The 20,460-nt window shown below is 37.5% G+C and overlaps 1 protein-coding gene across 1 annotated transcript in view; it reads left to right on the forward strand.

Moving 5' to 3' along the window:
• The first annotated feature begins 2,318 nt into the window (after window positions 1–2,318).
• nr5a1a (nuclear receptor subfamily 5, group A, member 1a) overlaps window positions 2,319–20,460 on the forward strand; it is an 18,402-nt gene continuing 260 nt past the window's right edge. Inside the window, exons 1-8 of the mRNA XM_082188757.1 lie at window positions 2,319–2,518; window positions 3,704–3,841; window positions 4,764–4,905; window positions 8,196–8,668; window positions 10,783–10,941; window positions 14,321–14,440; window positions 15,379–15,523; window positions 18,362–20,460. The exon at window positions 18,362–20,460 is cut by the window's right edge and continues 260 nt beyond it. Of these exons, the coding sequence (XP_082044883.1) occupies window positions 3,737–3,841; window positions 4,764–4,905; window positions 8,196–8,668; window positions 10,783–10,941; window positions 14,321–14,440; window positions 15,379–15,523; window positions 18,362–18,618 (1,401 nt within the window). The 5' untranslated portion in view covers window positions 2,319–2,518; window positions 3,704–3,736 and the 3' untranslated portion in view covers window positions 18,619–20,460. The remainder of the gene's footprint in view (window positions 2,519–3,703; window positions 3,842–4,763; window positions 4,906–8,195; window positions 8,669–10,782; window positions 10,942–14,320; window positions 14,441–15,378; window positions 15,524–18,361) is intronic.

Here is a 20,460-nt window from a genome sequence, read left to right on the forward strand (position 1 = left end):
TAAAATGGTCTCTTAGTAAAAATGATAAGCCATTTGTGCTATCCTTTTGATAAAACCCATGATAAATATACAGAAATGGTATTAATACAAGATATTAAACATTTTGGGTTGGTCGAGAGACTGGATCTCTTGGAAAAAACCCTGTGCTAGATTTTTTTTTTTTAAATCCTACAACTAAAAACTATAGGCCTACATTTCCCAAATTTCACACTCAAGCCATTAGTAAATTATGAGTGTATGCTATTTTGATAAATATAATTCAGTGTAGCAAAATGTATCAGTGAACCAACTGGAATTTCTTTTAGAGCTACTATAGAAATATATCAAGCAGACTTTAGGTTTCAAATGCTAAAACAATATCAAATACAGACCAATTGTGACACTTAATAGTTGTCGTAAATTAGGGGAGGGGAGTGGAGGGGAGGGGAGGGTGAAGTCAGTTCCCGGTCTAACATTTGTTTGTGCGTGCTATGTGATATTTTTTTTATATGGCATTTATTACGTGCATTTCGCGTCATAGCTGTTAATAAAAGTGTGTTTTAGTTTGCTGGACTTCTATTGACCAGAGAGCATCCAGACCCAGTCCAGAAGTAGCCTATTCGTAGTATAGATGGAAGTTATTTGCCTTCATCAGCATCTGTCTCCGTGCCTCCTCATCCTCTCACTATCAGACGCTGGGGTTTCAGTAGAGGACAGGAATGCTCGGCAAGCAGAAAATAGTCTCTCCGGAGTCAAAGCATCGCGTGATGTCTTCACTTTGAGCTTGATATCAGGGACTGAGCAGAGCCGGCATAACACCGCTAACCTTGACTGATACACACTATCACACTAGCGACACTGCGTTTAACACACACACACACACACACACACACACACACACACACACACACACACACACACACACACACACACACACACACACACATACTACACGAGCTATAGGAGCTGTGTGAGATCAGGTCTTCTTCAGCTGATCCTTGACTGATACACACTCTCACTGACTCTGACTCCAGCGACACTGCGTGTGTTTAACACACACATAACATAACACACACGAGCTATAGGAGCAGATCAGGTCTTCTTCAGCTGATCCTTGACTGATACACACTCTCACTGACACTAGCGACACTAACACACATATAACACAAGCTCAGGAGAAAAGGTACACCTTTGTACCTAAAGAGTGCATATAAGTCTCTCAAAGGTAGGCCTACATATTGGTACCAAAAGTGTACATATTAGTACCTAAATGGTACATATTAGAAACTTTCTGAAGGGTACCGTCCCAGTGACAGCTTTTACCTTTATTTCTGGGGATGTGTGTGTGAGATCAGGTCTCCTTCAGCTGATACTTGAGTGTGAACAATTCAAAGTGAGCTATACACTTTATTCTGTAACGAATAAACAAGATCAAATGATATGTCTACTTCTGTGCATATATTATGATATACATATCTATTGCAAATGAAACATTATATCTTCTCATATTCTCTTGAGAGAATTACAAACTGTATTTAAAATGCAAGTGAAAAGTTCATAGAAATGTAATCTTTGTATTCATGTTGGTTTGCTTTTATACAAATATCGGATTTGATGACTTCAAAATGTCAATGTCTATTGCTGTAACCAGAAAAAATATTTTTCTTTCATTTTCATACAATAATTATTTTCAAAGACGTTCTCAATGTAATTTTCTTTTGAGTCATATTACGTTTTTTTTTAATGTCTATTCCATTTCACCTGAACAAAACGTGCCTTTTCACAAATAGGCCTCAATAAATGTAACGACAAAAAAAATAATAATAATAATATATATAGGCCTATATATATAGGCTATATAAAATCTTCATCATAAAAATGTATTCAAACCTGAATCATAATGTATGTATTTTTTGTTAATATACCCGGTCAAAAAAAGAAAAGGAAAAAAAAGAGCGTCACGTAATTAATTAGCCTAAAAAAAATTATAACTTTTATAACTTCATAAAACCCAGACTTGACCGTTACATGTATTCTTGTCTATCTCTGAGAGAGCAGGGTAACTTTGTTTTAAGTCTTTGTGTATCTTAAATAGGACAACCTTGGCTGTCATGTCATACAAAATATTTTGGTTTGGCCAACATAATTATATCAGAAAATAATTAGCCCAGCCTATATAATTCGATAATAATAAGCTACAATATTTTCAAAACAATTAAAACCAGAGAGAATACAACAATAAAAATAAGAACAAAATTTAAACAACAATTTGTTTTAGCATTATATCAGGATCTTTGTTATTGTACCAATCGATCAATGATGTAGTTTTCTTTTCTTTTTTTTGTTGCGGGACTGATAATAAAGCGCCTGGAGCGCGCATCATCTGTCACATGAGCGCGCTATCCAATGAAGACCTCTCCAGTCGTGTGAAGAAGCGCAGACCCGAGAAGACCTGAGACCTGTTAGATTCACTCCTGGAGTTTCTGAACGTCTGATCGGACCGTGTTTCATCGTCTGAACACGCTCACACACATTAATGGTGAGTCTCTACATTATATGGTTGAACAACAATTATTCTGAAGAGACTCTGTTCGAAAACGAGCTTCATTTTTGGACTCGTTCCTCATCGTCACGCATTTTAAGTTTCAGTTCTCACGCTGTGATGCACAATTATTATGATGAAAATATCGAAATACAGACTGTGGATTAATACTGATAATAGAAGCACGAGCATCTCGTCTATAATATAAAAGTGTTTCAAACTGCGCAGCATTTCCCTATAATGTGAATGCATCATTAAAATGCCTTATTTAAAAGGTTATTCTACTGGTGAATCGCACAAATAGCCTGAATTCAGAATGAGTTTCATTCGATTTAAAGACATGTAGTTAAACATTAATATGAAATATCACCAGAAAAAGTTTCTTTTATGTTCAGTTGTGGATGAATAAATAGCCTGCTTAATAAACTGACACATTCACTGAAAAGGTTATTAAAGGGAAATGTGAATCATTTCTTATAAGAATTTGTTTCCATTCAAAAAATATTTTTTAAATCAAGCTTAGCTTTTTCCATCATTTTAATATGTCCTTATTTAATAATATTGCAGTGCTTTAACGCAAAACAAGGACATTTTCTGTATCATATTCACAAAACATTCAGAAAAATAATTCGATTAAAACAGTTTTAAAAAGAGAGGAGAAGAAATTAGCCGAACGATAAACTCCACCAAATGTAAATTCAACTATTCGGTGTTCTAGTGTGTAGGCCTATTGAAGAATGAAACTATTTATTTATCAATAAATTAAATTAATAGAAACAGTATGCTAATCCTACAATCAAATATTAAAAATTATTATTAGAATATTTAGAATTATAAGGTGTGTGTGTGTGTGTGTGTGTGTGGTCAGGAGACATGACAGGAGTCAAGATGATAAAACCCGATCTTTCCTCTGCGTGCCCAGAAGTAAAACAGATATTCTGTGAGCTCTAGATCTCTAGCATTATTAATTTTTTCATAACACCCTTCTGATCACTCTCACACTGTCGTCGCTGTATTTGATCGCGCTTAGGTATAGAGTATTTGACTATTTTACAGTGCGATGAAGTTGTTTTGTGGATCTGATGTTTAGACACTGTTGTCAGAATGCACGTGCACATAACCAGTCTTTATTTCTCTTTATATCGTTATCAATATAAATTTTCGTCATGTTTATGTCCTCAGCGTCTGTCCGAGCAGCAGTGACCGAGGACTGTGATGATGGAGTTCACCGCAGATGTGGAGCTGGAGGAACAGTGTCCTGTGTGTGGAGATAAAGTGTCCGGGTATCATTACGGTCTTCTGACCTGTGAAAGCTGTAAGGTATGATCTCATCATATTGCTCTTTACGCGTCTAGAGCGCGTCATAGTTACAAACCACAGTTTATGTGCACTGGAAAAATAGGCGAATTATTTTATTTCTAGTTATAATCGGTTACACTTTATTTTAAGGGTTCATTGAGTGTATATTTAAGTACTGAGTAATATTAAGCAACTACATGTAGGCTACTTACTATAGGGTTAGGGTAGGATTAGGGTTTGGTTTAGGGTTAGTTGCATGTAATTATGCATAATTTACTGTTATTACTATGGTAAGTACATGTAACATACAAAGACACTGTAAAATAAAGTGTTACCCTATAATGTTATGAAAAGCATTACTACGTAACAGTCTTTGTTCATTAGCCTATATTAATTACATTTTATTTATCATTAATAATATTTTTTGGTTGTATCATGAATGCAAATACATACTGGATTTCAAAAACTGACTACACTAAAAAATGTTGGTTCCCCAAAGAACCTTTCAATGAGCAGATCTTAAAATAACCATATGTGTGCGGAACATTATAATCATCTAAAGAATCTTTTTCCTCTATAAAGAACCTTTTATGCGATGGAAAGATTCCATGGATGTCAAAAGTTATTTTAGGAGTGTAGAGGGTAACATTTTATTTTACAGTGTTCTTGTTACATGTAATTACTATAGTAAGCACTATAAATGATGTATAATTACATGCAACCAAACTAAACCCTAACCCTATAGTATAAGTACATGCAGTTAATTATTATTACTCAGTCATTAAATGTATAATTACACTGTAACAATGACAATGTTCCTGTAAAGAAAAGCCCAAACTAATTTAAGTAAGTTAAAGATTTCCTTTTAATTTAGAACAGATTACAATGCAGCCATTTCTTTAATAGTTGACAGAATATAATCCTTTATGCATGATCATAACAGGGTTTTTTCAAGAGGACGGTTCAGAATAACAAGAGATACACGTGCACACAGAACCAGGACTGTGGCATCGACAAAACCCAGCGCAAGAGATGCCCGTTCTGCCGCTTCCAGAAGTGCCTGAGCGTCGGCATGAGGCTCGAGGGTGAGAACACACACACACACACACACACACACACACACACACACACGCACACACGCACACACACACACACACACACACACACACACACACACACACACACACACACACACACACACACACACACACACACACACACACACACACACACACACACACACACACACACACACACACACACACACACACACACACACACACACACACACACACACTCAACAACACTGGGCTTGAGCTCTAAAGCCGCCACGAATGTCCTGATTATATTACTGTCTGCTGAGTGTTGGGACGTAGCCCAATATAATGCTTATTAAATGATATTATATCATGTGTTATATAGGTATGAAGGTCTTGAGAGTGAGCATCACTCCTCGCTCAGTAAAATATTAGTTACACTTTAATTAACATGTACTTTCTGTATAATTAGGGTTAGTTGCATGTAACTATGCATCATTTATTGTTATTACTAAATTACTATATGTAAATTGTGTAACAGACAAAATAAAGTGTTACCCCTTGTTCTTCTTGTTACATATGTTACATGTACTTACCATAGTAATAACAGTAAATTATGCATCATTACATGCAACTACAACCAAACCCTAACCCTATAGTTGCTTAATATTACTCAGTACTTAAATATATAATTACACTGTAACACCTGTGTAACCCTTTATTGTAAGGTGTCTTTGTTACAGTGTAATTATATATTTAAGTACTGAGTAATATTAAGCAACAGCATGTATTTACTATAGGGTTAGGATTAGGTTTTGGTTTAGTATTAGTTGCATGTAATTATGCATAATTTACTGTAATTATAGTATGTAGCATATGTTACAATGACACTGTAAAATAAAGTGTTACCAAAAATTCAGTATCTGGAAAAAACAGGAAAACATTTAATGTAATATTTCATGATCATGAATTAAAATCATTTTTATCCTTTTAAATGACATTCACTCATAGAGATGTATTAAAACTATAACGCATCAAAATTGGCCTTAATCAACTTAAAAGTAATAAATAACATGTGTCTTGATACTTTGTGCAACATGTAGATTTATATTAGTTAACAAACTGTTTTTTGGCCCTATTATATTGTCTTCCAAATCCACTTGAATTGATTATTTGGTGTAAAACGTTGTGTTATTTGTGTGCGGCGCGCGCGATTCCCAGGCCGAGTGCAGAGAAGCACCTGTTTCCGCGCGCGCCTGTGACACATTCCTCACGCGCTGATAAGACTCGCGGATCCATGGAGACTCACCAAAACCACAGCGGAAAATATCCATATGAAGAGAAATATCCACTTGCCTTCGCCCTGACTTACTAAAGCAAAACCGTGCCAAGCATTCCTTGCTTTATTTGGCTTTTTAATCACTCTTCTCCTAAAATATCCCACTTATCCGATGAAGAGTACATCTGCAAATGTAAATAATATATAATGTGTCTTTAATACTATGAACTAACATTTAAATGAATCATGTGAGTGCCTAGAAAACATGCCTAGAAAAAATGACATCTTCACCCTTTATTCAAATATTATTCAAAATTTGGGTAACACTTTATTTTAATAACATATTTGTTAATAATGACCTTACAAGTTCGATTAAACCATCAAAATATGAGGAACATATTTGGTTGCACTTTGTTTTAAGGTGTCATTGTTACAGTGTAATTATATATTTAAGTACTGAGTGATAATAATTAACTACATGTACTTACTATAGGGTTAGGGTTTGGTGGATGTAATTATGCATCATATATAGTAATAACTTGCATGTAACAAGGACACTGTTAAATAAAGTGTTACCAAAATTCTTTGGACTTTGTTAGTATATTGCATTGTCAATTTTTGTGATAATAACATAAAAAAACATGCCAAATTGTGCCGACATAAGTTTTGTCCAGGTTGTCATACAAAGAAATTATGAACAAGAGAGAACCAACAAAATATGAATAACTGATTATGTTGCAGTTAGTGTATGCTTTTTCCTCTCAGCTTTTTGTTTTGCTTAGTAAAATAAAACCTGTAGCTTTTTGGCGAAAAATTTTTTGCCAAAATTTTTTGTCAGATAAAAAACATGTTTAGTGTTTTGTTCGTTCCTCATATTTAAAGTATTTAAAAAAAAATGGGTAAATCTTTATTTTACTGTGTCCTTGTTACACGTTACATGTAGTTACCATAGTAATTACTATAAATTGTGCATAATTACATGCAACTAACCCTAAACCAAACCCTATAGTAAGTACATGCAGTTAATTATTATTACTCAGTACTTAAATGTATAATTACACTGTAACACAGACACCTTAAAATAAAGTTCAACCAAATATTTTCCTCATATTTTGATGGTTTAATCGAACTTTTAAGGTCATTAATAACAAATTCCCCCTCCGGTAGCACTTTTGGCCACTACTGTACATGTTTTTACACTGTACTTTTAAAATGTTCCTGCATGATGTAAATACAGCTGTAATCTATAATTACACTGTTGACCCCTTAATACCACTGAACCGGTCCTAACCTGACCCTAACCTGACCCCATCTCTCCTCAACAGCAGCACAGGTGTTTTAGGTTACACTTTATTAGGTAACACTTTATTTTACAGTGTCTTTGTTACACACGTTACATGTAACTATAGTAATTACTATAAATTGTGCTTAATTACATGCAACTAACCCTAAACCAGGCCCTAACCCTATAGTAAGTACATGTAGTTAATTATTATTACCCAGTACTTAAATATATAATTACAGTGTAACATGGACACCTTGAAATAAGTTGTACCCCTTTATTTTAGGGTGTCCTTGTTACAGTGTAATTATACATTTAATGACTGAGTAATATTAATTATCTACATGTACAGTACTTACTATAGGGTTAGGATCAGGGTTAGTTGCATGTAATTAAGCACAATTTATAGTAATTACTATAGTTACTACATGTAACGTGTGTAACAAAGACCATGTAAAATAAAGTGTTACCTAATAAAGTGTAACCGTTTATTTTAAGGTGTCCGTGTTACAGTGTAATTATACATTTAATGATTGAGATTGAATGTGCTTACTATAGGGTTCGGGTTGGTTTAAAGTTAGTTGCATGCTATTATGCACAATTTATAGTTATTACTACAGTAATTACATGTAACGTGTAACAAGGACACTGTACAATACTGTTACTGAGTTTTGCAACACAACATCAACACAATAAGCACATATATAGTAGTTAAGGTCATCTAATATAAAGTGTTATAAGTTTGACTGCATCCTGTCTCTCTCTCTCTTTTCCCAGCTGTCCGTGCGGATCGAATGCGAGGGGGAAGGAACAAGTTCGGACCCATGTACAAGCGCGACCGTGCACTGAAACAGCAGAAGAGAGCTTTAATCAGAGCCAGCGGCTTTAAAATCGAGGGCAACCCGACCCTCCTGTCCACCGGTCAGACTGAGTACGCTCATCCCGGGTCGCTCTCGGTCCTCCAGCCCCCGCCTCTCTCGTCTCCGGAGTACGAGTGTCCTCCTCTCTGTCCTCCAGCCCTGAGTGTGGCGCTGCAGAGCTACGGCTCATTCCCGGCTCAGTACCAGTACAGCGCTCCCAGGTCCATTAAAGCGGAGTACCCGGATGTGTACTCCAGTTCTCCAGACTCCTCTCTGGGATACCCGTACCCTGACGGCTGCATGCCCGAGTCCCCTCACTCCAGTCCCATGAACCCCGGGCTTCCCCCGCTGGTGCTGGAGCTCGTCAGCTACGACCCGGATGAGGAGCAGGTACGAATCATCAGCTGGAGTTATAAATGAGACAATGCACACCTATACTTTATATTAGGTGTCTTTAACGATCAGTAACTAAAAGTAATCGTTAGGTACAAATAGGGCTGTCAAATAAAAATTCAAATTTCGAATATTCGTCGAATAAAAAATAAAAAAGTGCATTAACATTTTTGGTGTCATGATGATGACGTAACTGATGCGGTTTGTTTCTGTTAGTTTATCCAGTATACAGCAGGTGTGTCTGCGTTGTTAATCTGACAAATGTCGTATAAAGGCTCTTCCTGCTGACGAAAACTCACGATCATAAATCGTGCAATGACGTACTTGACCATACTCGCATACTCTGGTGTTTTGACAAACAATATGTAAATATAGTGAGTAGAAGTGGATTGTTTGTGAATGGCGGTTTGCTATTTTGTGTTCATGTAGTAACGTTACATTACGCTGTGTGTTGAAGCGTGTTTCCTCAGGTTACTGATGCACTTACATAGTTTTATGCACTATTGTAAACTACTTTTCCTTCCTTGCATGCACATTAAGGAAATTATATTTTATTTAAGAACAGTTGTTTATGCACTTTAAAAAGTGAATGTCAGTTCATTTCAATAAAAGATGCGATGCTTAGATTTGGTTTATATTTGCTTATTGCGCTGGCTTGCGCCCTCTTGTGGCCATGGGAGACAATACAGGACTTGTTTCCTCTAACATTAAGTATTGCCTTTAGAATTCGCATATAACTCGAATTTTGCTAATATTTAAGAAATAAATTCGAATTGAGCTTTTCAGCCGTTTTGACAGCCCTAGTAGGAACAATGACTTTATTTTACAGTGTCATTGTTACATTTGTTACATGCAGAGTTACTATAGTAAAAACTATGCATAATTACATGCAACTAACCCTAAACCAATCCAAACCCTAATCCTAACCCTGTAGTAAGTACATTCTATAGCGGCCTTTCACAGACAGCAACATAGTGTCAGCCCAGATCCGGCCCACATCTGGTAAGCGTGGAATCCACATGTACCAGATGTGCGTTTATAAATAGACTATTAGGAGTGTAGTATGAGATAACAGTGTTGAATTTAACAAAGATACAGTAATTGCAGTTGCATTACATGAACTGCTTGCCTGTCTTCTTTCCTCATATGGGAGACGGTCCTCCGAGCAGCAAAGATCGCCTCTGAGTACATGTAGTTACTTAATATTACTCAGTACTTAAATGCATAGGACGTTAATTTGGGCGAAATTTGGACATTATCAATTGGGACCATATTGTATGGTGGGGACACTGTGAACAATTATTTTCATGATTTGTTATCACAACATTTTTTCTTTTGTCAAATCAACTAAGATAACATAATATTTTGAGTTTCTGTTGATTAAACCAATCTTCTTCATTGTATTAACTCAAATTTTTTATGTCAAAGAACTACACATTTTAATGCAACCAGGTTACTTACTTTTTTTATGTTAAACCAACAAGATTTCTGTACAGTCACTTCAGTTTAGGGTCCAATTCTCTCTATTAACTAGTTGCTTACTAGCATGCATGTCACTTGGATATTGGCTGTTTATTAGTACTTATAAAGCACATATTAATGCCTTATTCTGCACGACCATATTCTCCATCCCTTAATCCTAAACTTAATGACCTTACTAACTATTAATAAGCAGTAATTAGGAGTTTAAGGCAAAAATCATAGTTAATAGTTAGAATTGGACCCTTAACTAAAGTATGACCATAAAGGTTTGCTATTTTTTCTTTAATATTTGCTATTTTTTTAATGGTATAAACAATATTAAACCTCTGAATTTTGCACCATTTATTTCCACATAAAATAATACATTTTATTAATAACACATTTCATGCTATTTTTCAATGAATGCAGTATTTAAGTTAAAAACAGAGTGAAGGTATTTAATATCACACACTATTCTTATCAAAAACTAACTTTAGCTGGACAATAACTTTATTCTATAGAGTTGCTGTAAAGCCAAAACAACAATCTCTCAAACAATCTCTTTAACATGGTTAAAGCGCTGTATAAATGAAGGTGTCTTGACTGATGCATGCACTGGTCAGTGTTTGATGGTTCCCTGTGTTTTGCAGGTGCGAGGGAAGATCTGTGCGTATCTCCACCAGGAGCAGAGCGGCCGAGGGAAGCTGGACAAACCTCGAGCCTTCAGTCTGCTGTGCGTCATGGCGGATCAGACACTCTTCTCCATTGTGGAGTGGGCAAGAAGCTGTGTCTTCTTCAAGGAACTAAAGGTACAGATCCGAGATAAGTCCATCATCCCAATAAATGTTTTGTCTAATAAAAGCCAGAGTATTTTGGAGAAAGTCTGCTATTTTGTCGCCGAATCATGTATCTCCGTGAAAGATAACGCCGAGGCATTCAGATATTCTCGTCGAGCAGCTTTAAAACTAAGATTACATTTGAATGTCTCGATATTTGTGGCAGCATGGCTGATATCTGCAGTGAAGCGTCAAACTCAGGAATTCTTGCTCGCTCTCCAAAGGTTTTAGCTAAATATATCAGATCTGGTCACTCAGTTGCAGTTCACATCAGGGAGTGTTGCTACTCATTCATTCCCAAACTGATACAGTGTTGAATCCGCTCCGCTCTGACCTCTTATGAACAACATACAGTCAAACCAAACATTACTCAGACACCAGATATCATTTTTGATATGTTTTTACTAGTGTGTGCAGGACACTATAGTTCATTTATGTGAGTGAGGAGAGCAAAATAAAGTAAACTGTGACATATTATACCCAAATATTCTTCATACAGTGACTACCAGTGAAATTTATACAAATATGGGACCAAAAATGATTGGGACACTTTGAGCTGATCATGTTTTGCTGAAGTGTTTTTCTGTAATTGCTAATGCTCTTTTTACACACATACTGAGCAAAATGAAGCATTGCTTAATGATTTGTTGAGCTAAACTAGTATTATCTAATTGTGAAGTTAAATTTAACAGCTGACAGATATTCAACATAATTCATGTGTGAGACAGTCTAACAGAAGGATGGACAAAACCAGTCAAATATCAAGTTCTGATTTTCTAAACTATCATGAAGAAACTGTGATGATGTGAGAAATGTTGAAGGTGTCTGAATATATTTAGGTTTGACTGTACATTACAGTGAATATCCCGTTGATGGAATGAATTCCAGCAAATCGTGTAGAATTTGGAACTTTGTTGTTGCACATTCACACCTGCGTAACCGTCGCATTCCATTCTGTCGCCATGGCAACTAGCGTCAAGATTCCGAGTGATGCGTAAAATGTTTCAGTTTTTGAAAATGCATGCCAGATTAATTACATTCCGGCGCAGAAGATAACTCAGGAATCCCATGCAACGCTCCCTCTCCGCCGCATTGTTCCCGACGGTGCATTCGGACTCAAAAGGGCTTTATTAAACTCCTCGTCCTGTGTTAGGTTTGTGCACGACCATCTGAAGTGTGCCACTCGTGTGAGTGAGGTCAAGTGGGACGGATTAGATGTGGATATATGGTTTGAGTGACTGTGTCCGTGCTGAGGTTGATGTATGTGGCGCTACACTTCTATTAGAGCTTTCCTGAACACTGACAAAGTGTGGCCTTCAAAACCAGAGCGCTGAATACACACAGGGTTAGTGGGGGAGGAAGACGTGGGACTGATGAAGGACGAGAGGTGAGAAGGTGCGAGAGGTCATCGTCTGACGCTCGTAAATACAGCGCTCGTTTTATGATCTCGTTCTGCTCAGACGTTCATCTGTACGCGAGGGTTGCACTGCTGTGGAAACCAACTGGACGTCACACATTTATTGTTGTTTTGGTCTTTTATCGGGAGGAGAATTGTCGTAAAGCCTTTGAAATATTTAGATTTAGTTTTTAGATCATGTATGAAATATCTATTCCTGTTATTGAACACTTTTTTTGGCTGCTTTATGCCGTTTCTGGAGCTTTTCTAGACCCGGCTTTCTCACACACACTCATTTACGCAGCTTTGTGACCAAGCACTCGTCTGTATACGAACCTCGTGTCCTTCCAAACCGTGACTTTCTTTCTACTGTGGAACGCAAAGGAATGTATATTTTGAAAAATGTAATTTAGTTTTTTTTGCTAATACAAGGCAAGTGAAAGTTGAACAATAAATGAAAAATATCTTCTTGTGTTTTCAACCATACAATTAAAGTCAATGGGGTCCAAAACAACATCGGATTGTTTTAGTATTATATACTAGTGAAGTATTTATGTATTTTCAGTTTTCAATTTCATATGCTTTTGTCATTTCCATTAATTTTTATATTTCTATTTAGCTTTAAATAATTTTTAGTAATTTTACTACTTATTTAAAATTAGAAATAATAGTTTAAGTTTTTTGTTTCAAAATTTGAAAACTAATTTTTCATTGTTTTAGTTATTGATGACACTAAATCTCATTGTGTAGACTGAAAGACAATGGCTGCGTCCAAAATCGCTTGAGTTGACACTTATTTTGAATAATAAGTCATTAATTCACGACCGCTAAACAAGTACATTCTATACAGTATGAATGTAATCTGGACGTATTTCATCCGCCATGTTGTCATTATCATGTGATCTACCAGCGTCGCTTCACTGTCATTCATCTCTCCTGTGGCCTCATGGGATAGTAAAGTGTCCATCATATACACACTTCATCTCACCAGAAGTATTAGGTAATCTGGGTGCTTTTCACCTACTGTTTTATGAGGACCGTGAACTCAGATTGTCACATACTGTTTTTCGCCTAATATTTATATAGTAGGGAAGTGTGTGATTTCGGACGCTGCCCATTTTCCACAGAAGAAAGTAAGTCAAATAGGTTTGGAACGACAAGAGGGCGAGTGACTGAATGAATCATCTCTTTAAGTGTGAGAGATTGGTGTGGTTGTTAGTTTGGTGACACTTGTGTGTGTGTTTGAGTGTGTGTGTCGGGCTCCTGACATCATGTGTGCTTCTGTCTGCTTTGGGTTTATTTTCTGTCCCGTGGGTTTGTGTGTCCTGTGCCAGATCATCATCTACGTTATTGTGGGGAAGTCTTGTGTTTCTCCCTCACTGGGAGGTTTAAGCTTTGTTCTGGTTATTTTTGGATTAAATAAAGCCCTCAAAGTCCTCACAATTCTTGACCCACACCTGACACTTAAAGTCCCCCTGTGGTGAAAATCCAGCTTTTATTGTTGTTTATATCTCTATGTGGTGTAAATTCAACAAACCATGTGTAAATTCATAAGTCGACAGCATTGCTGAGTATTTCCTCCTTAAAACTGCAGTGAACCAAAGACTGTCTCAAACACACGCTTTGAAATCGCTGGTGTTTCTGACGTCACAAACTACCTTGTAACCAATCAGATCAACGTGTGATCGTCAACCAGTGGATCTCTGAGCTGAGTGAGTGAGTGGAGGCGGGGCTCATTTGCATATTCATAGAACCACGCATACTAAATGAGGCAAGGGTGTCGAGTTACACCTTTTTTTTTAAGGAAAAAAACTTTTAAATATGTAATTTTGGTGACTGAAACGAGTTTTAAGGATTAAAATGATTGACTACAGGGGGAAATATTATGCTTTAAATCGGTATCATAGAGGCCTAGTACTGTGAGCCCATAACAACTCTTCTTTTCCCATGATTCAGGTCGGAGATCAGATGCGACTGCTGCATAACTGCTGGAGCGAGCTGTTGCTTCTCGATCACATCTGCAGACAGGTGCATCATGGGAGAGACAACAGTCTGCTGCTCATTACAGGACAGGAGGTGAGATTATCCAAACCATCATTTATAATAACGTCATTATGGAAAAGCAGAACATTTCAGTTCAAAGAGTCTAAGGAATGGGGTATCCGTGTTAAACGTCTGAAACAGGAAATGCTGATCTTGCATAATATGCTTTTGCATTCGTCAGTGACTCATATATATTCGCCGGGAGGGAGGGAGGCTGACTCTTAGTTAAAGTCCCACTGAAGTGCCTTGGGTCGCGCAGCTTTGTTTGATGCGTTGACGTAATCTCCACTGAAACAGGAAGCTAAGGCGGGACATATTGAATGGCTCCTCCCCCTTTTCAAATAGCCAATAGCGTTTAGTTTACAGACTGCGAGTCGTACTTGACAGCACCAATTCTATAGTGGATTCAATAGTAGAAGTGTGAATAAAGTCTAGCCATTTCATTCCTAACCAACGTACAGTTGGAAAACTTCATGAAACTGGAGCGTTTGAGCAACCAAACACACTTCTCAAACCCATATCGCTCCGTGACGAGTCAACGCTCACTCTGGCCTGGTGGTGTTTATAGCGTAGGGGGCGGAGCTTCAGATTCTAGAGAGCATGTGATTGGACAGAAGATGTGATGAGAAGCTGAAGTCCACGGTGATGTCATAAAAATCCCTGATCCATTTTAACAAAAGTGAGAGATAAGTTTTGAATGCTTATATCTCCTAAATACGAGATTTGTCCTTGTTTTGGAGCACACCAGCTTATTCATAACCGTGAGGCAAACATATTCATACAAAAAGCTTTTAAAAAAACTTACATTTTGATTTCAGGGGGCCTTTAAAGAATCTGTCTCTTTCAGGCTTCTACTACGTTGTTATTTGGGCTTGTAATGCTCCAAACCTCATCGATGCATGAGTGAGGTTGTATAGAGACGCCTCATGTTGAAAGATCTGTGTGTGTGTGTGTGTGTGTGTGTGCTTTAGGTGGATCTGTCGGCGGTGTGTGACGCGGGACCGCCTCTGTCCAGTATGGTCCAGAGAGGACAGGATCTGGCCCGGAGACTTCAGCTTCTTCAGGTGGACAGAAGAGAGATAGCCTGCCTGAAGTTCCTCATCCTCTTCAACCCCAGTGAGTCTAAGCACACACACACACACACACACACACACACACTGATGGAGGAACTACACATGAGGACTTCAGCGTGATTCAGACACTTTCCTAGCCTGGGAAAACCCAGACAACTTCCGGCAAATTCAGATTTGCTCGAGAAGATTTTTTAACTGTGACGAGATGATTGACAGGGCAGTTTAAGTGACAGGACGCACGTGACAGATCCGTCCGATAAAGATGACGAAGTAGTATGTCCCAAAGCTTGCCTACTTTTTTGCTACACATTCAAAAGTAAAAACCTTTTCTTCACAAAAAGAGTGCATACTTTTATGGCGTAGTGTAACTTAGGCGAATTGGGACGCAGCATATGGCTTTACACGATGACGATCGCTCTGATTGGTTTTAGGTCTATCCAGTTGCGCCCAGAGGCATTTGAGCGACGCCCGTTGGTGACGCCCCTTTGGGAATGAGTTATTAATGAAGCTTTGCCAGACCATAACTCAGTTACTACTGAGAAGAATAGTCTGGTTTTAACCAGTCTAACACTTTCCCCAAAAGTATCCAAATATACCTGAATCCCTAATACTTTTTATAATAATAATAAACTTTATTTTCTTTATCTCAAAGCGCATAAGAAAAAATAAAAGAGAATTACAACAGTATAAAAAAAGCATTCATAAAAGAGAAATGTCCAAATCATCCTGAATCCCCTGTACTTTTTAGTACGTAGTGAGACACAGAAGCTGTGTTTCTATCCAAAGTTGTGAATTTAACTTTGGAATATCACAAAAGCAAAACATTTGCAAATAAAACCACAGTTTCCAAACCATGTGTTCAAGAGAAACATCGTCACTGGGGAAATTGGCACAAAATATCAAATGGAAGTTTCTCTTTTCTCTCCATCATAAATGAGTGCGTCTCAGAAATTCAGACGAAACACAAACGCTGTCGTGTTCTCGCGTTCGGATGCATTTTTTTAGTAATGCCAAGCTGCAAAATATTTTACTGGGTATAAATCACAGGTAAAAGTACTTTTAAGAAATCTTAATCCATACACAGTAAATCATGAACATTTGGAAGTCATTGGCTTTCAAATTTTGTTGTGGACAATAGGGAACAAAACAAGGGTGAGAACCGCTGCCAACAGAGAACCAGTAATTCATTATTAATTAAAAATAATACAAATAAGCTATTGCACATTTTAGTTAATACTGTTCAGGAATAAAAAAAAAACAACATTAAACAAAGATTTCTTTGTGACAACATGCCCCAATATAAAGGCTAGATGAGGTAAGCTGTCAGAGTTCATCTAAAATGTAAACAGTTGAACAATTACAAAGCAAAAATTCATAAAGCAAAAATGTACCAATGTTTTGGACAACAAATACTGCAATTAATCAATTATTAATCAAATTAATCAATTGTATTAAAAATTGCAATATCTGACAAACTGCTCTGAAGAACACATTTATATAATCTGACCTTCTAGTCACACGTATTTTCAACATACTTTGATTTTAGGAGACATGAATTGCAATACTTACAGTATATTGCACAGTTTAATAAATATTGCTAGCACTTATTAAAATGAATAAAAACACCACCTGAAAGACAGTTTGCTCTAGTACGCAGCAACAAAACCTTTCCTAGAAATGTTCAATTTCATCAGGCACAATAAACAAACATATGTGAAAGGAGAGAACTGAAAACATTTGAAAGGAAAGAATTCGTCGTCTCCTCTCACTCCGTCACATTGATGTCTTTCATTCTCTGCCCAAATGAAAGCAGCTTTATTGAGTCATTTGTGTCCTTCAAATGTCCTGAAAAGATTATTCAACATTTTAATTACTGTGTGAATGGCTCTTCTGCTAATGCTTTAAAGTGCTCCATTAATGGGTCAGGCTATTGTCACCCACACACACACACACACACACACACACACACACATTTGTTTTGCTATACTTGTGAGGACATTCCATAGGTGTAATGGTTTTTATATTGTACAAACTGTATACACTGTCCACTTACACTAACCCTACCCATCACACACACATACATACACACACACACACACACACACTAACCCGACCCCTAAACCTACCCATCACACACACACACACACACACACACACACACACACACTAACCCGACCCCTAAACCTACCCATCACACACAAACACACCCACACACTAACCCTACCCCTAAACCTACCCATCACACACACACACACACACACACACACACACACACACAAACCCGACCCCTAAACCTACCCATCACACACACACACACACACACACACACACACACACACACACACACACACACACACACACACACACACACACACACACACACACACACACACTAACCCGACCCCTAAACCTACCCATCACACACAAACACACACACACACTAACCCTACCCCTAAACCTACCCATCACACACACACACACTCACACACACACACACACACACACACACACACACACACACACACACACACACACTAACCCGACCCCTAAACCTACCCATCACACACAAACACACTAACCCTACCCCTAAACCTACCCATCACACACACACACACACACACACTAACCCGACCCCTAAACCTACCCATCACACACTAACACACACACTAACCCATCACACAAACACATAAACACACCGACCCTATTAAACCTACCCATCACACACACACACACACACACACACACTAACCCTACCCATCACAAACACACAGAAACTAACCCTACTCCTAAACCTACCTATCACACATACACACACACTCACACTCTCTCTCTCTCACACACACACACACACACACACACTAACGCTCTGCCTGCTCCTCAGACGTGAAGCTCCTGGAGAACCAGCCGTTAGTGGAGAGCGTGCAGGAGCAGGTGAACGGGGCTCTGCTGGAGTACACACTCTACTCGTACCCTCAGTGTGTGGATCGCTTCGGTCAGCTGATCCTGCGACTGGCGGAGGTGCGTTCGCTGAGCGCGCAGGCCGAGGACTATCTGTGTTACACACACCTGTGTGGAGAAGTGCCCTGCAACAACCTGCTCATAGAGATGCTTCACGCCAAGAGGTCGACCGCGGTGTGAACGAGATGTGTGCAAAATGGATGTCGAACCGTTTTCCAAAGGCAATTATTTCATACCTAACGTGACGAACGAACAGATTTGATGTAATCTGTATTCCTTTTTATGCATGACAATCACTGATGGACACGGAGGCGTTTTTGTATTTGCAATAGTGTTTTCTTAGTGCTGTTTTGTTATTCTCTGGGCTATGAAGGTAATAATTGCAGAGTGTAATCTCTAAAGAGTGTAACAGCTGGTTCCCGAAGTATTTTTCCATTCATTTATCCCAAGGAAGTCTTTGTTAAAGCGTTATAAGCCATGAACCAAACCAACCAGCTATGAGGACAATCACAACATCACAAAAAAACATTGATTTGAAGAAGAAAAAGGTGTACAGGGTGAAAAGCAACGGTCCTAGTACTGAGCCTTGAGGTACTCCATACTGACAATCACAACACTACAAACATCGATTTGAAGCAAAAACGTATTTTAAAATCGGTATGAAGGTACGAATGAGACAGATTTAGTGAGGGAAAGAACTACAATCCCATGAAGCACTGTGAACACCATCATCGAATTAAAACGGAGAAACACAGAACTTATTTTAAAATGTTTATTATATATAAAAACTATATATTTTAAGTTTATTGCAAAATATGCACAGGGTGAATGCAGATAAAGTGGACTCATTTTGTTAAATGTGTGATTTATGTTCATTTCTTTTCTTTAATACTTTTGTTAACTTTGAGGTCCAGCTATAATATTTCAGTTTAGATATGGTTCAAAATGTGTTATTTGCCAGGTATATATATGCCAATAAATATTTTGAGATCATGCAGAAGTGGGCCGTCTCTAATTTATCAAAATAATTCTGCATCCTGATTAGAAATTTTAAAGGCACATTGTTTATTAACCTATAATTATACATTTATATTAAAAACAATTCAATTATATTCAACAAATTTCTATAAAAAAAACAAAAAAACATATAAGGGCAATGTTTAAAATGAACTTAATTCATGCGTAAAATTCAAAACAACTGATAGAACGAGTGTTGAATATCAGACTCTTCAGAAATCTGAATATGGATGGAAATGAACTATACAACATTAAAATGTGACTATAACACATAGGTTGAATAAGAGCAACATTCAAACTGTAACCATATTGTAAAACTAATTCATTGCATTTTATTCCGTTAACTGTGGTAACAAACAAAATAGGAAGTGTCACAATAATATTTGTTTACATTTAGTGAGCAACCTTACAAGTTAGAGATGTAAATCTAATGTCAGAGGGGTTTCTTCCTTCCTCCTTAGAGGTGTGGCCACGCCCACAAGTGTCAAATTACATCAGCCAGAACTATTTTATCATTTAAAGAAATAGTGTCACTTTAATTAAAGAACATTGTTATGCTTTGTATGTGTAAACCCATTGAGCAGTCAATCAAGCTTTAAACGGTAGTTATATTTTTCAGAGGGTAGAGAGATTGACTTGATTACGTCATTTGCGGAGCTTCATGGAAGTGGGCGGAGCTAAAGAGCTCTTTTGGTTCATTCTGCTTGTTTCGACTCTCTGATAGGTGTAATTTTCTGCACAGCATCATGGGTAATGTAGTTTTCACCACAATTTCCACCGTTATTTTAAAATTAAGTTGAAATAATGCGGGCTGAGTGCTTTAACGGAAGCAAATATACCATTAATTACAACCAACAACCTCGTAGCTCACAGCAGGTCTATCTTTTATGGTTTATAGTTATCGTTAAACATCACTTTCCCCTATGGAGAAAATGAATGGAGTTTTTTAGTTCTGGGACCGATTGTTGCACTCTATTGTCTAAGAGTGATATTTATATATCTATG

The sequence above is a fragment of the Leuciscus leuciscus genome (assembly GCF_965113295.1).
Source record: "Leuciscus leuciscus genome assembly, chromosome: 13".
In the NCBI taxonomy this organism is placed as follows: domain Eukaryota; kingdom Metazoa; phylum Chordata; class Actinopteri; order Cypriniformes; family Leuciscidae; genus Leuciscus; species Leuciscus leuciscus.